The 19,432-nt window shown below is 49.3% G+C and overlaps 1 protein-coding gene and 1 long non-coding RNA gene across 2 annotated transcripts in view; one reads left to right on the top strand and one right to left on the bottom strand.

Annotated features, from left to right (window-relative positions):
- col28a2a (collagen, type XXVIII, alpha 2a) overlaps positions 1 to 19,432 on the top strand; it is a 225,029-nt gene that overhangs the window by 27,726 nt on the left and 177,871 nt on the right. Inside the window, exons 6-10 of the mRNA XM_072475914.1 lie at positions 6,654 to 6,707; positions 6,803 to 6,847; positions 10,694 to 10,720; positions 16,735 to 16,779; positions 16,988 to 17,032. Of these exons, the coding sequence (XP_072332015.1) occupies positions 6,654 to 6,707; positions 6,803 to 6,847; positions 10,694 to 10,720; positions 16,735 to 16,779; positions 16,988 to 17,032 (216 nt within the window). The remainder of the gene's footprint in view (positions 1 to 6,653; positions 6,708 to 6,802; positions 6,848 to 10,693; positions 10,721 to 16,734; positions 16,780 to 16,987; positions 17,033 to 19,432) is intronic.
- Positions 768 to 6,240, bottom strand: LOC140391338 (uncharacterized). Its single transcript, XR_011934999.1, has 2 exons — positions 6,172 to 6,240; positions 768 to 1,138 (listed from the first exon to the last, which is right to left on the bottom strand). It is a non-coding gene; the product is annotated as an uncharacterized lncRNA (long non-coding RNA).

The raw sequence follows: 19,432 nt of genomic DNA, 5'->3' as shown, positions 1-19,432 counted from the left end.
GGCGCCAAAGGCCTTTCCCGCCAGCTGGTGGAGCGGAAACCGCTCCGGCGCGGGCCTAGCCCCTCAAGGTGAGGGCTTGGCCCCTAAAGGTGCGGAAGTCCGCACCTTTGGGACGGCCCGACGCCGGAGTGGTCCCCGCCACTCCATTACGCCGGAACCCCCTGCCCCGCCGGATAGGGGAGAATCCCGCCCGAGATTCCTGACATTTTCTCATGTAATTTGGAGTCTTACAATTAGAATGTCATGTGTTTAATAGCCAGAAAAAAAATTATTAACTGCTGTAAGATAACATTTAAAACTTAACCCAAGTGTTTCTAAATTATTTTCTCATTAATTATTGCTTCATCTTGAGAAGTGTGATGGTGGTTATTGGAGAAAAACATGCCACACCAGACTAGGGAATCCTATTGTGTTGGACTAACTGATGTACATTAGATTCCCACCAGGCACTGCTGTCAAAGACTGCAGCTCTTTCCACCTACCCAACATAAAAATGTGTCTGGCTTTGCTCAGGAATGTTGTTTACCAAAGGCGATAACGCATATTCAGATTCTCATGATCAAAAACGATGAGTTTTAGTTATCGATGAAATGAGAACAATTATAATTTGTTCTCAGACCTTGCCAGATAATGTTCTTTTTGAGTCATGGATTAAAGTAAGCTTATACTAACTACATCTGTGCACAAATGTATTCTTTCTTCCCTGGAGTATGTGCATGTTTTGCTGACATATGGGTGATGTACGATCAATTGCACAAAGGCTAAAGTTGGGGACAACTGTGGCTTTATTACAGTCAGATGCGTGGCTTCCTGCTGCAGCTGGCGAAATGGCAGGGCACTGGAGGTCATGCATATTTATACAGTTCTCCCTGGGCGGAGCCAGCCGGCAGGAGCTACCGGCGAACCTGTAGTGCAGGTCCTACCTTACATCTCCAATTACAGTGGATCACCACATTCATCCCCTGTTAAAAAATGAGTCCGGCGGGGGTGACGTGAAACTATATACAATTAGTGGAATTATGTACAGTGGTAGGGAAAGAAAAGTCCATGTTGACGGTCCGGAGTCCGGCATCTGGCCAACTGGCACTGCGATGGCAGCTTCCGCTAGGTCCAAGTCATCATCCATCCTGTGTAATATCTGTAAGGAATTGACGAGAATGAGGGACAGTCACACAGCAATGGCCTCCAACTCATTACGCTCCAGTCCCCATGGCTCTCCCCTCTCACATCCCCTGCTATCACTCAGGGTGTTGTCCAACACACCCTGTGATGCACAATCAATTGCACAAAGACTAAAGTTGGATACAACTGTGGCTTTATTACAGTCAGATGCGTGGCCTCCTGCTGCAGCTGGCGAAATGGCAGGGCACTGGAGGTCATGCATATTTATACAGTTCTCTGTGGGCGGAGCCAGCCGGCAGGAGCTACCCCGACCTGTAGTGCAGGTCCTACCTTACATCTCCTATTACAGTGGTTCACCACATTCACCCCCTGTTAAAAATGAGTCCGGTGGGGGTGACGTGAAACTATATACAATTAGTGCAATTATGTACAGTAGTAGGGAAAGAAAAGTCCATGTTGACGGTCCGGAGTCCATCAAAGGTTCAGCCGGTCCGGTGCTTTGGTGCTTCGTTGGGAGCGGCGCAACGGTGGCGGCGAAGTCGGTGCTGGCGGTGGTGGACGTGGCACCGATGGCAGTGGTGGCGGTGCTGATGCTGGCCAGTCATCGGGGAACTCCGGGAGCATGCAGAAGTCCTCTTCGTCCTCTTGTGCGGAAAAGGGGAGGTGGGGGGTGCTCTGGTGGGGTCAATATTGGCGGCGCGGTAGGAGGTTGGGGGGGGGGGGGCGCATTGGTGGGGGGGTGTGTTGGGGTGGAACCTGACGGTGCCAGGTCCCTGAGTGAGACAGTATCTTGGCGACCGTCGGGGAACTCAACGTAGGCATATTGAGGGTTGGCGTGGAGCAGGTGAACCCTGTCAACCAAGGGGTCCGCCTTGTGGAGTCGGACGTACCTACGGAGAAGGACCGGTCCTGGAGCAGCGAGCCAAGTCGGGAGCGACACACCGGATGTGGACTTCCTGGGGAAGGTAAAAACACGTTCATGGTGTGTGTTATTAGTGGCGGTGCACAATAGTGACCAGATGGAGTGCAGAGCGTCAGGGAGGGCCTCCTGCCAGCGAGAGGCTGGGAGGTTCCTACACCGTAGGGCCAGCTGGACGGCCCTCCAAACTGTCCCATTCTCCCGTTCTACTTGCCCATTTCCCCGGGGGTTATAGCTGGTTGTCCTGCTGGAGGCTATACCCCTGCTGAGCAGGAACTGACGCAGCTCATCGCTCATGAATGAGGATCCCCTGTCACTGTGGATGTAGGCGGGGAAACCGAACAGAGCGAAGATAGTGCTGAGGGCCTTGATGACGGTAGCAGACATCCTATCGGGGCATAGGATGGACAAGGGGAATCTGGAGTACCCATCGACCACACTGAGAAAATACGTGTTCCGGTCGGTGGAGGGGAGGGGCCCTTTGAAATCCACGCTGAGGCGTTCAAAGGGGTGGGAAGCCTTCACCAGGTGCGCACGGCCGGCCGGTAGAAGTGCGGCTTGCACTCCGCACAGACCTGGCAGTCCCTGGTGACTATCCTTACTTCCTCGACGGAGTAGAGCAGATTGCGAGCTTTGACCAGATGGTACAATCGAGTGACCCCCGGGTGACAAAGGCTGTCGTGCAGGGCCCGGAGTTGGTCCACTTGTGCGCTGGCACATGTACCTCGGGAGAGGGTGTCTGGGGGCTCGTTGAGTTTACCGGGGCGATACAAGATCTCGTAATTATAGGTGGAGAGCTCGATTCTCCGCCGCAAGATTTTATCATTTTTGATTTTACCCCGCTGTGTGTTATTGAACATGAATGCTACCGACCGTTGGTCCGTTAGGAGAGTGAAACTCTTACCGGCCAGGTAATGCCTCCAATGCCGCACAGCTTCAACGATAGCTTGAGCCTCCTTTTCGACGGATGAGTGTCGAATTTCAGAGACATGAAGGGTGCAGGAAGAATGCCACGGGTCTGCCTGCCTGGTTTAGAGTGGCAGCAAGGGCGACGTCTGAAGCGCCGCTTTCTACTTGGCAAGGCAGTGACTCGTCCACTGCGCGCATCCCGGCCTTGGCGATGTCTGCTCTGATGCGGGCGAAAGCATGTTGTGCCTCGGCCGCAAGGGGGAATTGGGTGGACTGAATGAGTGGGCGGGCCTTGTCCGCATAGTTTGGGACCCACTGGGCGTAGTAGGAAAAGAACCCCAGGCAACTCCAGGGGCTGTTTGAGGGCCTTGGGGTAGTGGGGGAGGGGAAGTTCCATGAGTGAGCGCATGAATTGAAAATGAAAATCACTTATTGTCACGAGTAGGCTTCAAATGAAGTTACTGTGAAAAGCCTCCGCCGCCTGTTCGGGGAAGCTGGCATGAAAATTGAACCGTGCTGCTGGCCTACCTTGGTCTGCTTTCAAAGCCAGCGATTTAGCCCCGGGGTCCGGCCCGAGCAGTCCGTTTTGGACGATATAGCCGAGAATGGCTACCCGGGTCGTGCTGAACACACACTTCTCTCTGTTGTAGGTCAGGTTGAGAAGAATAGCAGTGCGGAGGAATTTATCGAGGTTGGCATCGTGGTCCTGCTGGTCATAGCCGCAGATGGTGACATTATCTAAGTGCGGAAAGGTGGCCTGCAAACCGTACTGGTCGACCATTCGGCCCATCTCTCTTTGGAAGACCGAGATCCCATTTGTGACACCGAAAGGGACCCTAAGGAAGTGGTATAGGCGATCGTCCGCCTCGAAGGCCGTGTATGGACGGTCCGACTTCCGGATGGGGTGCTGGTGGTAGGCGGATTTCAGGTCAATTGTTGAGAAGACCCGGTACTGCGCAATCTGATTGACCATATCAGATATGCGTGGGAGGGGGTACGCATCGAGCTGTGTGTACCGATTGATGGTCTGGCTGTAGTCCACCACCATCCTGTGTTTCTCCCCAGTTTTAACCACTGCCACTTGGGCTCTCCAGGGGCTGTTGCTGGCCTCGATAATACCCTCCTTAAGCAGCCGCTGGACTTCGGACCTGATGAAGATCTTGTCCTGGGTACTGTACCGTCTGCTCCTAGTGGCAACGGGCTTTCAATCCGCAGTTAGGTTTGCAAAAAGGGAGGGGGGATCGACCTTGAGGGTCGCGAGGCCGCAAACGGTAAGGGGGGGGTAAGGGCCCGCCGAATTTGAGGGTGAGGCTCTGGAGGTTGCACTGGAAGTCCAGGCCCAACAGGAGTGCAGCGCAGAGATTAGGAAGGACACAGAGGCGGAAGTTACTAAATTCTACGACCTGGACCGTGAGGGTGACTGTACAAAAGCCTTGGATCGGGACAGAGTGGGATCCAGAGGCTAGGGAGATCCCTTGATTGGCAGGGTGGACCGCGAGGGAGCAGCGCCTTACCGTATCTGGGTGAACAAAGCTTTCAGTGCTCCCGGAGTCCAGCAGGCACGAGGTCGTGTGGCCGTTAATTTTAACCGTCGTCGACGCGGTGGCCAGGTTGTGCGGGCGAGATTGGTCCAGCGTCATCGAAGCGAGCCGCGGGTAGCCATCGGATGTTTTGGGTGGTGAGCGGGTGCGGTTCCGATGTCGAGATGTCCGGGAACCCTGTGGGGAACAAGATGGTGCCGCCCATGGTGCGCACATTGCGGGGTCGGGACAAGATGGCGGCTCCCATGGTGCGCACATTGTGGGGTCAGGACAAGATGGCGGCTCCCATTGTGCGTCTGGCATAGGGGAGGGGGCGATAGCGGGCTCGATCGCAGCGACTGGGTGGGCCTGGCACACAGCCGCGAAGTGGCCCTTTTTACTGCAGGCTTTACAAACTGCAGTGCGGGCTGGGCAGTGTTGGCGGGGGTGCTTCTGCTGACCGCAGAAGTAGCAGCTGGGACCCCCGGGGTGCGCGGATCGGCGTGCGGCGCAGGCGTATTGCGAAGGCAGGGCCCCGGCTGAGGAGGTCATCAGTGGGGTCCAGGAGGGGTAGGAAGGGGTAGAAGGGTGGGCAGCGCGGCGGGAGAGGTACGATTGTACGTTATGGGATGCGACCGTGATGGAGAGTGCCAAGGTTTTCGTCTTCGCCAGTTCGAGCGTGGCGCCTTCCAGCAATTGTTCTCGGATGCGGTCCGACGCAATCCCCGTCACGAAGGCATCGCGCATGAGGAGATTCGCGTGTTTGGCAGCCGTGACGGCCTGACAGTCACAGTCCCGGACAAGTGGAATTAGGGCCCGCCAGAAGTCTTTGATGGACTCACCAGGTAGTTGTGAGCGGGTGGCAAGTACATGCCTGGCAAAGAGCGTGTTCGCCTTCTGTGTGTAGTGTTCTTTGAGGAGTTCCATCGCTTTTGTGTAAGTCGTGGTGTCTTGGATCAACAGGAACATGCTGGAGCTCAGTCTGGAGTACAGGACGTTTATCTTCTGAGCCTCCATTGGCGCGAGGTCCGCCGCGTTGATGTAAGCCTCGAAACATGCTAGCCAGTGATCTGACTGTAATAAATTGATGCCCGATCAATTGTACAAGGACTAAAGTTGGGTACAACTGTGGCTTTATTACAGTCAGATGCGAGGCCTCCTGCTGAAGCTGGCGAAATGGCAGGGCACGGGAGGTCATGCATATTTATACAGTTCTCCCTGAGCGGAGCCTGCCGGCAGGAGCTACCGACAAACCTGTAGTGCAGGTCCTACCTTACATCTCCAATTACAGTGGATCACCACAGTGGGGCAGACTTTTACCATTCCCTGGGCAGCGGGAAGGACCGTAAAACAGTGGAGGGCCGCATCGGGACAGCTTTGCACTGTAGTCCTGTTACTGGAGTGTTTTCCCAGCAGCGGTGATGTGGATTGGTTGTCTGTAGCTCCAAGGAGACGCAGCTGATCTACACGATTGAATGCCCTATGAAGGGCCATTTTATGGACTTGCCAGCAATTTGGCAATAGCGGGGCAACTCCCGGTCACATGGGCGGCGGCAGCCAGGGGTGATCCATGGAGCCAGAGGCTCCAAGGCACAAAGAGGTGTCCACGGGCAGAGATTAAGGTAGACCCAATAATCACCTTGGAGATATTTTCTTCCAACCCTCGGCTTGGCCTGAATTTTTCATTTAAAATAAACTTACCTGGAGACACCTTCAATTTGGTCTCCTGAATGTCTGAGCGGCAGCTACCTACCCTGCTGAGGATTCAGAACTTCCAGTTTTCTGTTTGCTGGCAGCATCAGGTACCTCCCCGCTGCCCTTATTTGGATAGCAGGCTCACAGGAGCCTCATTACGAATCCAGGTGTGGTAAAATTTCCAAACTGGTGCCACTGCTGATGATTGATGGCTAATTTCACCCCAATGTCAGGGTCCCGCAGCCTGCAGTAAAATTCAGTCAATGCTTTCTGGAAGGTGATATATCTCAATAGTAAAAGTTTTATGACTTGGACAACAATAAGTAAAATGTCTCAAACTTTGGTCATTCACATGCATAGTTCGTTGATCAATATTTATTAAGTGACATGAGTGCACTCGTGTGATTCAAGTAATTGAAAAACGGAACTGTGAAAGTTGGCCAAGTTGATCATTTCCTACTTTTTTAATGTTTATGTTAATTCTGTAGGGGAAAAAAGGGCGCCCTGGTGATGATGGTGCTACAGGCCTAAAAGGACAAAAGGTAAATTTATTTAAGTAATGAAGTAATTTGACAACCTGCCTTTTTGGTTTACGTTTATTGTAATATGCTGATATTTTAAATATTGTGTTTAACAGGGTGAAGCTGGTCTCAGTGGAATTCCGGGAAGGGATGGAATGGAGGTACAATTTACACTGTTTGGAAAAAATAACCTTGTCACAATGTCACATTCCGACCAAATTTGTGAAAATTAACATAAACTGTTTGGGAATTAGTTGTTTACAAATAATATGTAAAAGAAGACACTTCAGAGACCTATATAACCTGCTTCGATGAGGTATAAGAGAAAAAGGTGCTGTCAAAACAAAGCTCTGTGATTAGGCTGTAGAGGCTCCGTCTTAATTTCAATGACAGCATTACTTGCATTTCTTGGAAAGTGCATACGGACTAAAATACAATTATTATAGTAAACCATAAGGTAAATTTTGCAAATTCGCACTTCTGACATGCAGATCTCCACACCAGAAGCGCAAATTAACAAAATGCCCTTCATGTGTTATTAGTTAGAGCGAAAGATTTCTTGCACTAGTGCATGTTGTAAGGAATGTTGGTTCCATTTTAAAATAAATTTAGAGTAACCAATTATTTTTTTCCAATTAAGGGGCAATTTAACGTGGCCAATCTACCTAACCTACACATCTTTGGGTTGTGTGGGTGAAACCCACGCAGACACGGAGAGAATATGTAAACTCCATACAGACCGTGAACCAGTGCCGAGATTGAACCCAGGTCCTCACCGCCGTGATGCAGCAGTGCTAATCACTGCCGCCCTGTTGGTTCCATTTGACCAATTTTCATGCAGATTCTACAAGAAGCCATTTCCTTATGGGGGAACTGTTTGAAAACTTGTGTAAATCAAACACTGTAAGAAAATGTTTGCCGTAAACACCTGGTTGATAATGTGGTAGAATAGATGATTTAGCCATTGTAGATCCTGCTTGATTTTAGATCCCATCAAAAGGAAAGGCTTTCAGTTGCTGACTGCACAGATTGTGTGTTTGATACACCATCAATAATACACGACGAGTGATAAACGTAACTGAGGCTTTAATACACTAAACAGCAAGCCTCCTGCCTCTGGGTCCAGAGGCGGAGACTTGCCGCTTTTATACAGAAGCCCGAGGGGAGGAGCCACAGGTGGAGCCAACCTGGACAAGCCCAGGCATGCACAATGCATATAATACAATAAGTACACAGTGTTACAGTGTGGAAAGAATTCTATACAGCTGGGGAAGATATGCCAAGGTGCAGTTGTATGAAATCATGTCAGCAGATGGCTTGTTTGTCTTAAAGCCTATTCATTCTACCAATGGCCCCACTACAAGTGGCCTGAACAGCAACGGAGCAGTACTCATGCATATTATTCATGTGCCATGCATAGTTGTATTGTGCTGTACCCTGCAAAGTTTTTGTCAGGCCGACATGCCTGAACTTGCTGGGGAGATAGGAATAACGTTATTGGAAGGAGATAATTTGGAGAATATCAGCAAGATTCAGAGAATTCCTCAGTGCAAGGGATCAGAAGACCACTGATCTCTGTAGTTTTCTTGTCTGTGCAACATAATCTACCTTTTCATACCAGAGCCTTCCTTTCTTCCTACCCACTTTCAAACATTCCCCAATCCAGTTTCCCTACACTGGAATAAGAGAATGTGTCTGATACTTTTAACCCTATCTGATCATGTCAATACTTGATTGAACAAGTCAGCACCAAATAAATGTACCCATTTTTTTTAATGAAAGCATAAGAAATAGTAACAGGAGATGGTAATTCGGCACCTTGAGCCTGCTCCACATTCAATAGGATCATTGATGCTTTGATTGTGGCCTCAACTCCACTTTCCTGCCTGTCGGCTATAAACCTTGACTCCCTTCCAGATCAAAATCTGTCTAACGCAGCCGTCAATATATTCAGTAACACTGCCTCTACTGCTGTCTGGGGTAAGGAATTCCAAAGATTAATTATCCTCTAAGAGTAGAAATTCCTCATATGGAATCCCCTTATTTTGACACTCTTCCTCCTAGTTTTAGATGTCCCCCCACAAGGGAAAAAACCTCTTAGCACCAACCTGTCAAGCTCCTTCAGAATCTGATATGTTTCAATAATATCACTTCACATTCTTCTAAACTCCAATGAGAATACTTTACCAATGTGAACCAAGTGTACCGGCACTTGGGGGGGTCCTGGGCAATCAGGGGCCCCTGGGTGGTCGGGCTCTGGGCAGGGTGGTACCCTGGCACCACCGATGCCAGGCTGGCAGTGCCAAGGTGCCTGGGTGGCATCTTGCCTATGCCGGTGTTCAGGCCCAGGGGCACCCTGCCCATATCAAGTGGGGTGCGAGTGGTTCGAGGACCCCCTCATTGGTAATTTGGGGCATTGGAGGAGTCCGGAGGCCGTGGTGAGTGTGATTCAGAGATTTAAAAATGGCGGCCCAATCTCCCTGAAATGGACCAAGTGTGGCCTCAGTGGAGCGCTCCTCACCGAGGCCTAGAAATGAACCAGAGTCCCATTTAATAATGGGGTCGTTCTCGGAGCTGTCAGCACCGGGAAACACCCGGTTAAACGTACCCGACACGGGACTCTTTCATTTCTGTTAAATCACACCCCCAGTTATTTGTTTTGTTTACGGCACTCAATTTCCATATCTGTGACCCACCCCACCAGCATTAAGTTGTGGATCCTGCCACTTCCTCCTTTTTCCGAAATGTTTGAAACTTTGGCAGGAAATACCAACAAGGCAGCTGATGGACAGCCCTCCACTTTGTCAGCTAAGGTCAACACTTTGAAAAAAATCAGAAGTTTCCACCCTGTGTCGGGTCTCACTAATGTCCTGTACAATTGTAACAAGGTTTCCCTAATTATATGCTCCATTTCCTTTTAATAAAGGCCAATATTCCATTGCATTCGAATTACTTGCGTTGCCTATTTCTATTCGTAATTCATGCATTTGGACGTTCACATGTCTTTGTACTGCAGCATTCTGTAGTCTCACTCCATTTAAATATGCTGCTTTTCTATTCCTCCTACCAAGGCCATCTGGTGCGCACTGTTGCCAATGCCCTCAGCCCTGACACCCTGCACAGACTCTCCATTCTGACCCACTGGGACTCTTCACCCCCCGGACTCAGCTCCACCTTTTCAGCATTCGCCGCCCAATAGTAATATAATAAATTCGGGAGGCCCAACATCCCCACTTGCCGTCCTCTCTGCAGAATTACCTTCCTAATCCTAGCCACGTTCCCCCCCCCCCCCCCCAAATAGACGAGGTGATCAACTTCTCCACCTCCTTGAAAAACGCCTTTGGTAAAAAGAACGGCAAGCACTGAAATATAAACAAGAAATGTGACAACACATTCATTTTAATCGCCTGCGCCTGACCTGCCAGCGACAGAGGAAGACCATCCCACCTTGCCAAGTCTGCCTTCACCCTCCCCACAAGCTAGAAAGATTATACCTACAGCCCCCTCCCCAATCTCACGCCTCCTGCGCCCCCAGAAAACTAAAGTGGGACCCAAATGTTCGGAGCATCTCCTGTATGTAATCTTTATTTCTCTATGGGATATTTCTTTGTTGAAAGTTATTTCTGCCACTGCTTATCTACCATTTCAGACACACATTTCTCACCCTCAAACTGAATGTAAAATTCAGCATGTTATGATCACTCTTGCCTGGCAGATCCTTTATTATGAGATCATTAATTAATAATGTCTCTGTGCACATTTCCAGGTCTCAAATAGCCTGTTCCCTGGTTGGTTCCATAAGCCTTCTTGTCGCTGACTTAATTGGGATCCCCACCTGCTACCCTCATGCTCAAACACGCTAGAGGGGAGGGTTTAAATTCCGCCCCAAATGTTGGAAATGATGAATTCCTTTTCATGACAAATTTTGTTTATTTAATGTTCAATATAGCCGTGTTTTTCTGATAAATATCTAGTTGCTGACTTTTTAACTTTATTTTGAATTATAGGGGAGAGCTGGATATAAAGGTGAACAGGTAAGTAGAATTATTAAAGGAATGTTTTTGAGAAGGAGATACAAAGGTCCCATAATATGAGGCAATAAAAGAATTGAAGAAAGTAAGAAATCAAGAAACTCAGGAAACAGCGATTTGGTGACCTTAAATTTGGGCTCCAGAAAAGTTATCTGATTAAAATAAATTTATTATAAATTAACAAATGGCTTATTCAGTATAATTTGGAGGTGCAATTAGATGTGATGGGAATTTAAAGTGAATGGTATGGCATAGGTTGTACGTTATACGCCATAAATGATGTTGTCGGCAAATGTGAATCCAACTTTTCTTGTCTTCCTGCCCATGTCCAAGTTCTCCCCTTTGTTTTGAAATCAAAATGACTCAACACAATAACATGCTTCTATTTATCATGAGATCCGGCCTCCCTGTGGCGAGTTTCTCGGTGGCAGGATCTTCTGGTCCTGCCGCTGTCAATGGGATTCCCCATTGAATCCACCCCACGCCGCTGGTAAAACCGTGATGGGAGTGCGCTGTTGGAGGGACAGGAAGATCCCCCCCCCCTCCCCCCAGCTGGGAGATCTCCGCTATTGTCATGGCCCCTAAGAAAAATGTTCCAATTTTTTTCCCAATAGCTTCACACTACATATTTGTTTAAATATTAATATCAGTAAATGTAAGTGTTCATTCAAGAACATCATTGCAGTAGGTTTACTCCAAAGGAAGATCTTACCTGAATAATTTATTTGCTTTCTATGAGTAAGTGATAACCTAAGTGATGATGGAAAGTCCTATGCTGTGTATATCTTGGGCTGAATTTTCCCAAAATTGCAGAGTGCTTGAACAGGTGAGAAAAGCTGTGTGAAACTTGGCAGCTTCACAGACACTTTTTCTTGCCTGATTAAATAGCGACCTGTGCAATTTCAAAGTACCAGTGAGGATCTCACAACCAGCTGAGGGGTGGGGTCTAAACATTTTGGCAAAGCCGGGATTCTGAGATTGGGGCGTTGTTTCTAAAAGGCACCCTGATCTCATAGTTACATTTAAGGCCCCCACCCCAAGCATGAAGACAAACCCTGCCCCACCATAACGCCAATACTGGGGCTTTCACCTCTTTCCCCCCCCCACCCCCCAGCACACATGAGGGGAACCCCCTTCATGTGCCCCTTGTCATGCGAGGGAGCTGGGGGCAATGCCCAGCCTTGTCCCTCAACCCCGGGGCCTCCAGGCACCTCTGCCCCCCCCCCCCCCCCCCCCCCCCCCCGGTGTGGTTATCACGACTGGTTTTTGCTTTTGAAAACCAGTAGTGATTCACACTGGCGTGACCTTACACCGCTGTAGGTGGAGGGATTGGCGGGAATATGATGTGGGTGGGCGCTACGGCCTAAAACCCTTTAATTATGTTAAAATTTACTTAAATTCATGGAAGTCACACACCAGCGAGGGATGGGGCTGATCTCAAAGTGAGATCACGTCGCCGCAAATCACGTTTTTGTCCGCTTGTGCAATTTAGCGGTTATAACTGGATTTGCACCTGCGGCAAACGGGGCCGTGAGATTGCGCCCTTGAGTTCCAAAAGATTATTGGCAAAGTTCCAAATACAGTTCAACACAATTTTGGGGATTCAGGGTAAATTGTGGGAATTGTTAAGTAACTCACCGGAGCAGGAAATAACCACTTGCATGAGAGGTGTCATGTTGAGGCTGGGAAGGTGCTGACAGGAATGGTTCAGGCAATTTGTTGGTACTGCTGCAATTTTGATTTTGTGGATATCACTGGGATTCAGAAACTCATTACGAACAGGTAACATTTGCAGAGATCATTAAAGGAGACAGGGCAATGTAATTGGAAGAGACTGTTCAGAAATCATTGAAAGAGCTGGTGTGTCGTGTATGAAATTTAATGCTGACTACTGTTGCATATTAGATGGAAAATTTAGTAATACATATTTTCCATAAATTGTGTTGAAATAAGTCGGATGGAAGCTTAAAAAAATCTAGATACCTTAGTAGGGTTGGTGATAAACTTGTCCAACAAGTACCGATCAGGAATCAACAAAATTAATAAAATTTTGAACTGCATTTTTAAAAGTAAGAAATTTGTGTCAAAATGTATTTATTCAAAACCCATTCACTAGCATAGAGTTAAAACTGGGGCTATTTATAAGTCAGGCAAGATAATAATCAAAATTTAGAGTTTCCTGCTTAGACCATGGCCTGGATTTTCTGCCCCACATCGCCGGCAATTGGGCGGCGAATCGGATGTCTGGCAGAAATTGAGATTTGCGCCAGGCTCCGAACTGACCGTTATGCTGTGCCCCCTGCTGGTGGTGGAATTAGGGTTCGCTCCCATGCCACAGCATGCCAGTGGGAAGGTGTTAATCATTGCGGTCCCTGCATCAGGTTCTCTGGGCTGGGAATCACGTGGGCAAGGGTCACTACTGGTATTTACCAGCGTGGTCCTGATGTGGTGGACCTCACCATGGGCCAAGGGGGTAACCAATGAAGGTATTTGCCCCCAAGGTTCACTTGAGGGCCGCCCTATCAGACTGTCCTCCCCCCATTGAGACCCCCTAGATAGTGGGAACCCCCGCCTCCACACAGAGACCTCTAGATGAGGGAACCTCCCACAGAGACCCCTTAGAAAGGGGAACCCCCCCTACAGAGACCCCTTAGATAGGGGGAACCACCTCCAAAGAGACCCCCTGAATAGGTGGGCTCCCACATAGATCCCCTAACTAAAGGAACCCTCCCCCCCCCAGTAAAGAGGCCCCTGTCTGCAAGCCAGACAGCGACAATGAAAAATCTACTGTTGTAACACTCATCTGGCATACACCTCCTGGCTCAGACAGAGGAAGCACCAGGTGTCCATTCCTGGAAAGAGAAAAGCAGTGGCCTGTATTTAAACCCCTCTGATCCTTTAACTACAAGCCTTTCATTCATTTCTCTTAGTGGGCTGTGATTGACAGCTTCCACAAACACAGCTGTTAGCCTTGCTTAATTCATCTCCCTTCATGGATGAGTAATTCTGAAGTGCTGTAACCACGATGTTTACAAATATCAACCACCTCAAAGAGAGTTAAGTGCATTCTAATCACACTTGAGTAAATCTGCAGTGCTGAGCTGGAAATTAACAGTTCCAATTCACCTTTGGCGGGAGAATATAGTCTGCCAAATGTAGAATCCTGCCATACCTCAAATTCTGCCCACCGAAAAACATGATAGACAATTAATACAGAAGGGTATAGACAAGTTGGTGGAGTGGGCTGATAGGTGGCAGATTAAGTTAACTGCTCGGGGGCTGGATTCTCCGCACCGAAATCGCATTTGACGTGGGGCCGGAGAATGGCCGTTTACCCGGATATCGGACCAGCGTCGCTGAAGCGATTCTCCGGTCCCCGGAGAATCGCTTGGGAATCGCTCGCGCGCGATCTACACGCCGCAGGTAGGGGGCCATTGACAGAGGCCCCCTCCTGCGATTCTCCGCGCAAAACTGTCCGAGTTCCCGACAGCTTGGTTCTAACCACGTATCGGCCGTCGGGAACCTCAGGTGGCGGGGGGGGGATCGATCACCGGGGGGAGCCTCATGGATGGCCAGGGGAGTGATTGGACGGCACGGACCCACAGGCGCGCGCGATGTCCGGGGGGGGGGCCTACATTTTTGATGACCGTCTGCGGTGCGGGCCCGCCATGTCGCACGACTCCCGACCGGATGTGCGGGGCCTCGTATCCGCAGCCAGAGCTGTGAGAAGCACTCAGGGGCCCTGCCCCCTGCAGGTAGGACAATCTTAAGGAAAGTCCAGAGTGAAACTCCAGAGTTTTTACGCTGGCATGGGAGACATAGCACCATTTTTGGAGAATCCAGCCCCAGAAGTGTGAGGTGGTGCATTTTGGTAGGAATAAACTTGGAGGGACTAATAAAATAAGGGGTAAAATACTTAAAAGGTGTGCCGATGTAGAGGTACCTGGGTATATATGTGCATATCATTGATGGTGGCTTGACAGGTGAAGCGAACAGTTAATAAAGCATATAGTGGGCGTCATTCTCCGACCCCCCGCCGGGTCGGAGAATGGCCGTTGGCCGCCGTGAATCCCGCCCCCGCCCCCGCCGAAGTCTCCGCTCCCGGAGATTGGGCGGGGGCGGGAATCCAGCCGCGCCGGTTGGCGGGACCCCCCGCTGGATTCTCCGGCCCGGATGGGCCGAAGTCCCGCCCAGAAACTGCCTGTCCCGCCGGCGTAAATCAAACCTGGTATTTACCGGCGGGACCAGGCGGCGTGGGCGGGCTCCGGGGTCCTGGGGGGGGGCGCGGGGCGATCTGACCCCGGGGGGTGCCCCCACGGTGGCCTGGCCCGCGATCGGGGCCCACCGATCCGCGGGCGGGCCTGTGCCGTGGGGGCACTCTTTCCCTTCCGCCTCCGCTACGGCCTCCACCATGGCGGAGGCGGAAGAGACTCTCCCCACTGCGCATGCGCGGGAAACTTTCGGCGGCCGCTGACGCTCCCGCGCATGCGCGGAGAAACTGACAGCGGCCGCTGACGCTCCCGCGCATGCGCCGCATTTCCGCGCCAGCTGGCGGGGCAACAAACGCCATTTCCGCCAGCTGGCGGGGCGGAAATCCCTCCGGCGTCGGCCTAGCCCCTCAATGTTGGGGCTAGGCCGCCAAAGATGCGGAGACTTCCGCACCTTTTTGCCGGCGCGATGCCCGTCTGATTTGCGCCAGCTTTGGCGCCAGTCGGCGGGCATCCCGCCGTTGGGGGAGAATTTCGCCCAGTATTTTAGGATTTACTAATAGGGGCATAAAGTACAAGAGCAAGGATGCTATGCTGAACTTGTAAATGACACGAGTTAGATCTCAAATGGAGTATTGTGTACAGTTCTGAACACAACACTGTAGGAAGAAGGTGAACATATTGGAGAGAGTGCAGAGGAGATTTACACAAATAGTTCCAGGGATGAGAAGCTTCAGTTATGAGGATAGATTGGAGAGATTGGAACTGTTCTCCTTGGAGAGAAGAAGGCTAAGAGGAGATTTGATAGAGGTGTTCAAAATTATGAGGGGGCTGGACAGAGTAGATCAGGAGAAACTGTTCCCGCTCGTAAAATGATCAAGAACGAGAGGGCACAGGTTTAAAGTGATTTGCAAAAGAAGCAAATGTGATGTGAGAAAAAATGTTTTCACACAAGTGGTTCGGGTCTGGAATGCACTGCCTGGAAGTCTGGCGGAGGCAGGTTCAATTGAGGCATATAAGAGGGCATTAGATGAAGCAATGTGCAGGAGTACGGGGAAAAGGCAGAGTAAGAACGCCTAAGTCATGATTTTCATTTGGAGAGCTGGTGCAAATACAATGGGCCAAATAGGCACCTCCTGCACCATAACAATTCTGTGATTCTGAAGATCTGGATGCAGTGCAGAGAAATGGCAATCATACCTCTGAGACTTCAGAAAACACTGGGATTTTCAGTCTGGAGAAGTGGCAAATAATAATAATAGTAGGCTTCAATAAAGTTACTGTGAAAAGCCCCTAATCGCCACATTCCGGTGCCTGTTCGGGGAGGCTGGTATGGGAATTGAACCCGCGCTGCTGGTCTTGTTCTGCATTACAAGCCAGCTGTTTAGCCCACTGTGCTAAACCAGCCCCTGGTTTATAAGATGGATAATGGGATGGAAAAGGCAAATTCAAAATATTACTTTAAATTGTATTGTGGAATTGGAACAATGGGACATGGGTTCAAGTTCGCAAAAGGTGTCCTTATGATTAATAGTGGGAAATTCTTCTTGCTACAAGGAATCAACACTCTAATTGGCTTCCAGGCGGAGTAGTGGAGGTGAAATCATTTGGAATCTCAGGGGATATTTTAGAATAATTTTGAATGAATGAATTGACTTTCCACACCTGTGATTATCTTGTACTCTTATTTATTAGGAGACCAAAGTATTTTATAAAAATATCAGTCTACATTTGCTATGGGAAATTAGGATAATTTAATAATCCCAAGTAATACATAATTTAAATGATACTTTGTTTTTAACTCTTAAGGGTGAAAGAGGTGAATGTGGGCTTCCAGGGACGAAAGGTGACAGGGTATGCATCCTTTTTACTCTTCTGTTTTTACCTTGTTTATTAAAATTATTTTAAGCATCATAAATTGCTTTTTAAAAAAGCATGGATATTATTTATAATTTTTAGTTAATTGAAGCAGAGTCATAAATGTATTCACTTGCAAAAAAGGAACTGTGGAATAAACTTTATGCGTGTGCTACAGTTCCAATATTTTATCTTATTTTTACAGGGCCCAGAAGGTCCTGTAGGCCCAAGGGGACTGAGAGGAGTACAGGTAAAAAAAAAAGTTAAAACAAATTATTGAATGTATCTTAAAGCTATAAAGTAAAGTTGTCATGGTCCCAGATGACCCGAGGCTGCTTTCCCCTTTGAGGGGGAGAGCTGACTGGTGGTGGTTTAACCTGAGGATCACCACACCTCAGGCGAGGAGCAAGGTTGAGAAGGCAGCTGTTGACACTGCTCTGCATCACAAACCAACTGTCCAAAACTGAGCTAAATCGGGGCTATATTCTAACTCATTACATGCTCCCAATTAAAACCTTAGTACCATGGGAATAACTTAAGTGTTCCAAATCACAGCTCAGTGGTGTGGAGAGAGCTCCGTAGTTCAAGCATTGGATTCTTAAACATTTGTGGTGATTGATGGGATGCAAATCAAGCAATCGACTTTGCCCTAGGTGGTGTCAATCTTCTTGAATGTTATTGGAGCTGCACTCATCCAGGTAAGTGGAGAGTGTTTCAACGCACTCCTGACTTGTGTCTTTTAGATGATGGACAGGCTTTGGATAGTCAGGAAGTCACCCCAGAATTTCCAGCATCTGACCTCTTGTAATAACAGTATTTAAATGGCTGCTCCAGTTTAGTTTCTGGTCATGATGTTGATGGTGGGGAATTTGGTATTGGCAATGTCATTGAATGTCAAGGGGAGATGGTTGGATTCTCTCGAGCCGGAGATTGTCAATGCCTGGCCCTTATGATGCAAATGTTAAAATATTACTTGTCACTTATCAGACGAAGTCTGAATGTTGTCCGGATCTTGTTGCATATGGACACGGACTGCTTCAGTATTCGAGGAGTCATGAATGGTGCTGAATATTGTGCCATCATCTCCACATCTGAGCTTATGATAGAGGGAAGGCCATTGACACAGCTGAAGAAAAAAAACATAGAACAGTACAGCTCAGAACATGCCCTTCGGCCCTCAATGTTGTGCCGAGCCTAGGACATTATCCTTAGGAACTCCTGCAGAAATGTCTCAGGATTGAGGTGATTCATCTCCAACAACCATCTTCCTTTTTGCTAGGTACTACTTCAACCAGTGGAGAGTTTTCCCCTGATTCCCATTGACTTCAGTTCTGCGTGAGCTCCTTGATGCAAGGACACTCAATCTCACCTCACCTCTGGAGTGCAGCTCTTTTTTTCATGCTTGGACTAAGGCTATAATGAGTTCAGAAGCTGAGTGGTCTAGGCGGAACCCAAATTGAGCCACAGTGATTAGGTTATTGCTGAGTAAGGGCTATTTGATAATGTTGTTTATGACACACTCTATAATTTTGCTGATGGTCGAGAGTAGACTGATGGGGCAGGACTTGGCCAGGTTGGATGTGTCCTGCCTTGAGGACAGGACATACCTGCGCAATTCTCCACATCTTCCGACATGCCAAAGATCGCCACCTCCAGACCCGGAATCACCCTCACTTTTAATACTTCTGACATGACGTCAGCAAACTCCTGCCAGAAACCCGTCCGCCTCGGACATGCCCAAAACATATGGACATGGGTAGCAGGACACCACGCATAGCGCCCACACTTATCCTCCACCCCCTCAAAGAACCAGCTCATCCAGGCCACAGTCATCATCATCATAATAATAATAATAATCGCTTATTGTCACAAGTAGGCTTCAATGAAGTTACTGTGAAAAGCCCCTAGTTGCCACATTCTGGCGCCTGTTCGGGGAGGCCAGTACGGGAATTGAACGCGCGCTGCTGCCTTGTTTTGCATTACAAGCCAGCTATTTAGCCCACTGTGCTAAACCAGCCCCTCATGGGCAACCTTGTATCAGGTTGAGCCTGGCACACGACGAGGATGCGTTGATGCACCTCAGGGCCTCCTCCCCTAATCCGACCTCCAACTCCCCACCCAGCTCTTCTTCACACTTTCTTTTCACCTCCCCTATCAGGGCTCCCTCCCACTCCATAAGTTCCTTGTAGATCTCTGAAACCTTCCCCTCGCCTACTCCTACTCTCGACACCACCTTAACCTGTAGCCCCTGGTGCAGCAGGTGCGGGGAGGTTGAAACCTGCCTCCGCACAAAGTCCCTCACTTGCAGATACCGGAAGCCATTCCCACCTGGCAGCTCAAACTCCTCCTCCAAGCTCGGAAAGCCTTTATCAATAAAGAGATCTCCAAATCTCTCGATCCCTGCCCGCTGCCACCTCCGGAACCTCCCATCCAACTCCCCTCCCACCTTGGAGTGAACTGATGGTTATCACATATCGGTGCCCACAACGACACCCCTTCCAGCCCCATGTGCTGCCGCCACTGTCCCCACATCCTCGGGGCTGCCACTACTACCGGGCTTGTGGAGTACCTGGCCAGCGAGAGCGGCAGAGGTGCCGTTAACAGTGCCCCCAAACCCGTGTCTTTACATGAGGCCACCTCCACCTGCTCC

This window comes from Scyliorhinus torazame, chromosome 2, assembly GCF_047496885.1.
Source record: "Scyliorhinus torazame isolate Kashiwa2021f chromosome 2, sScyTor2.1, whole genome shotgun sequence".
NCBI classification, from domain to species: Eukaryota; Metazoa; Chordata; class Chondrichthyes; order Carcharhiniformes; family Scyliorhinidae; genus Scyliorhinus; species Scyliorhinus torazame.
Note: the sequence above shows the minus strand (reverse complement) of the source record. Positions and strands in the feature narration are given on the sequence as shown.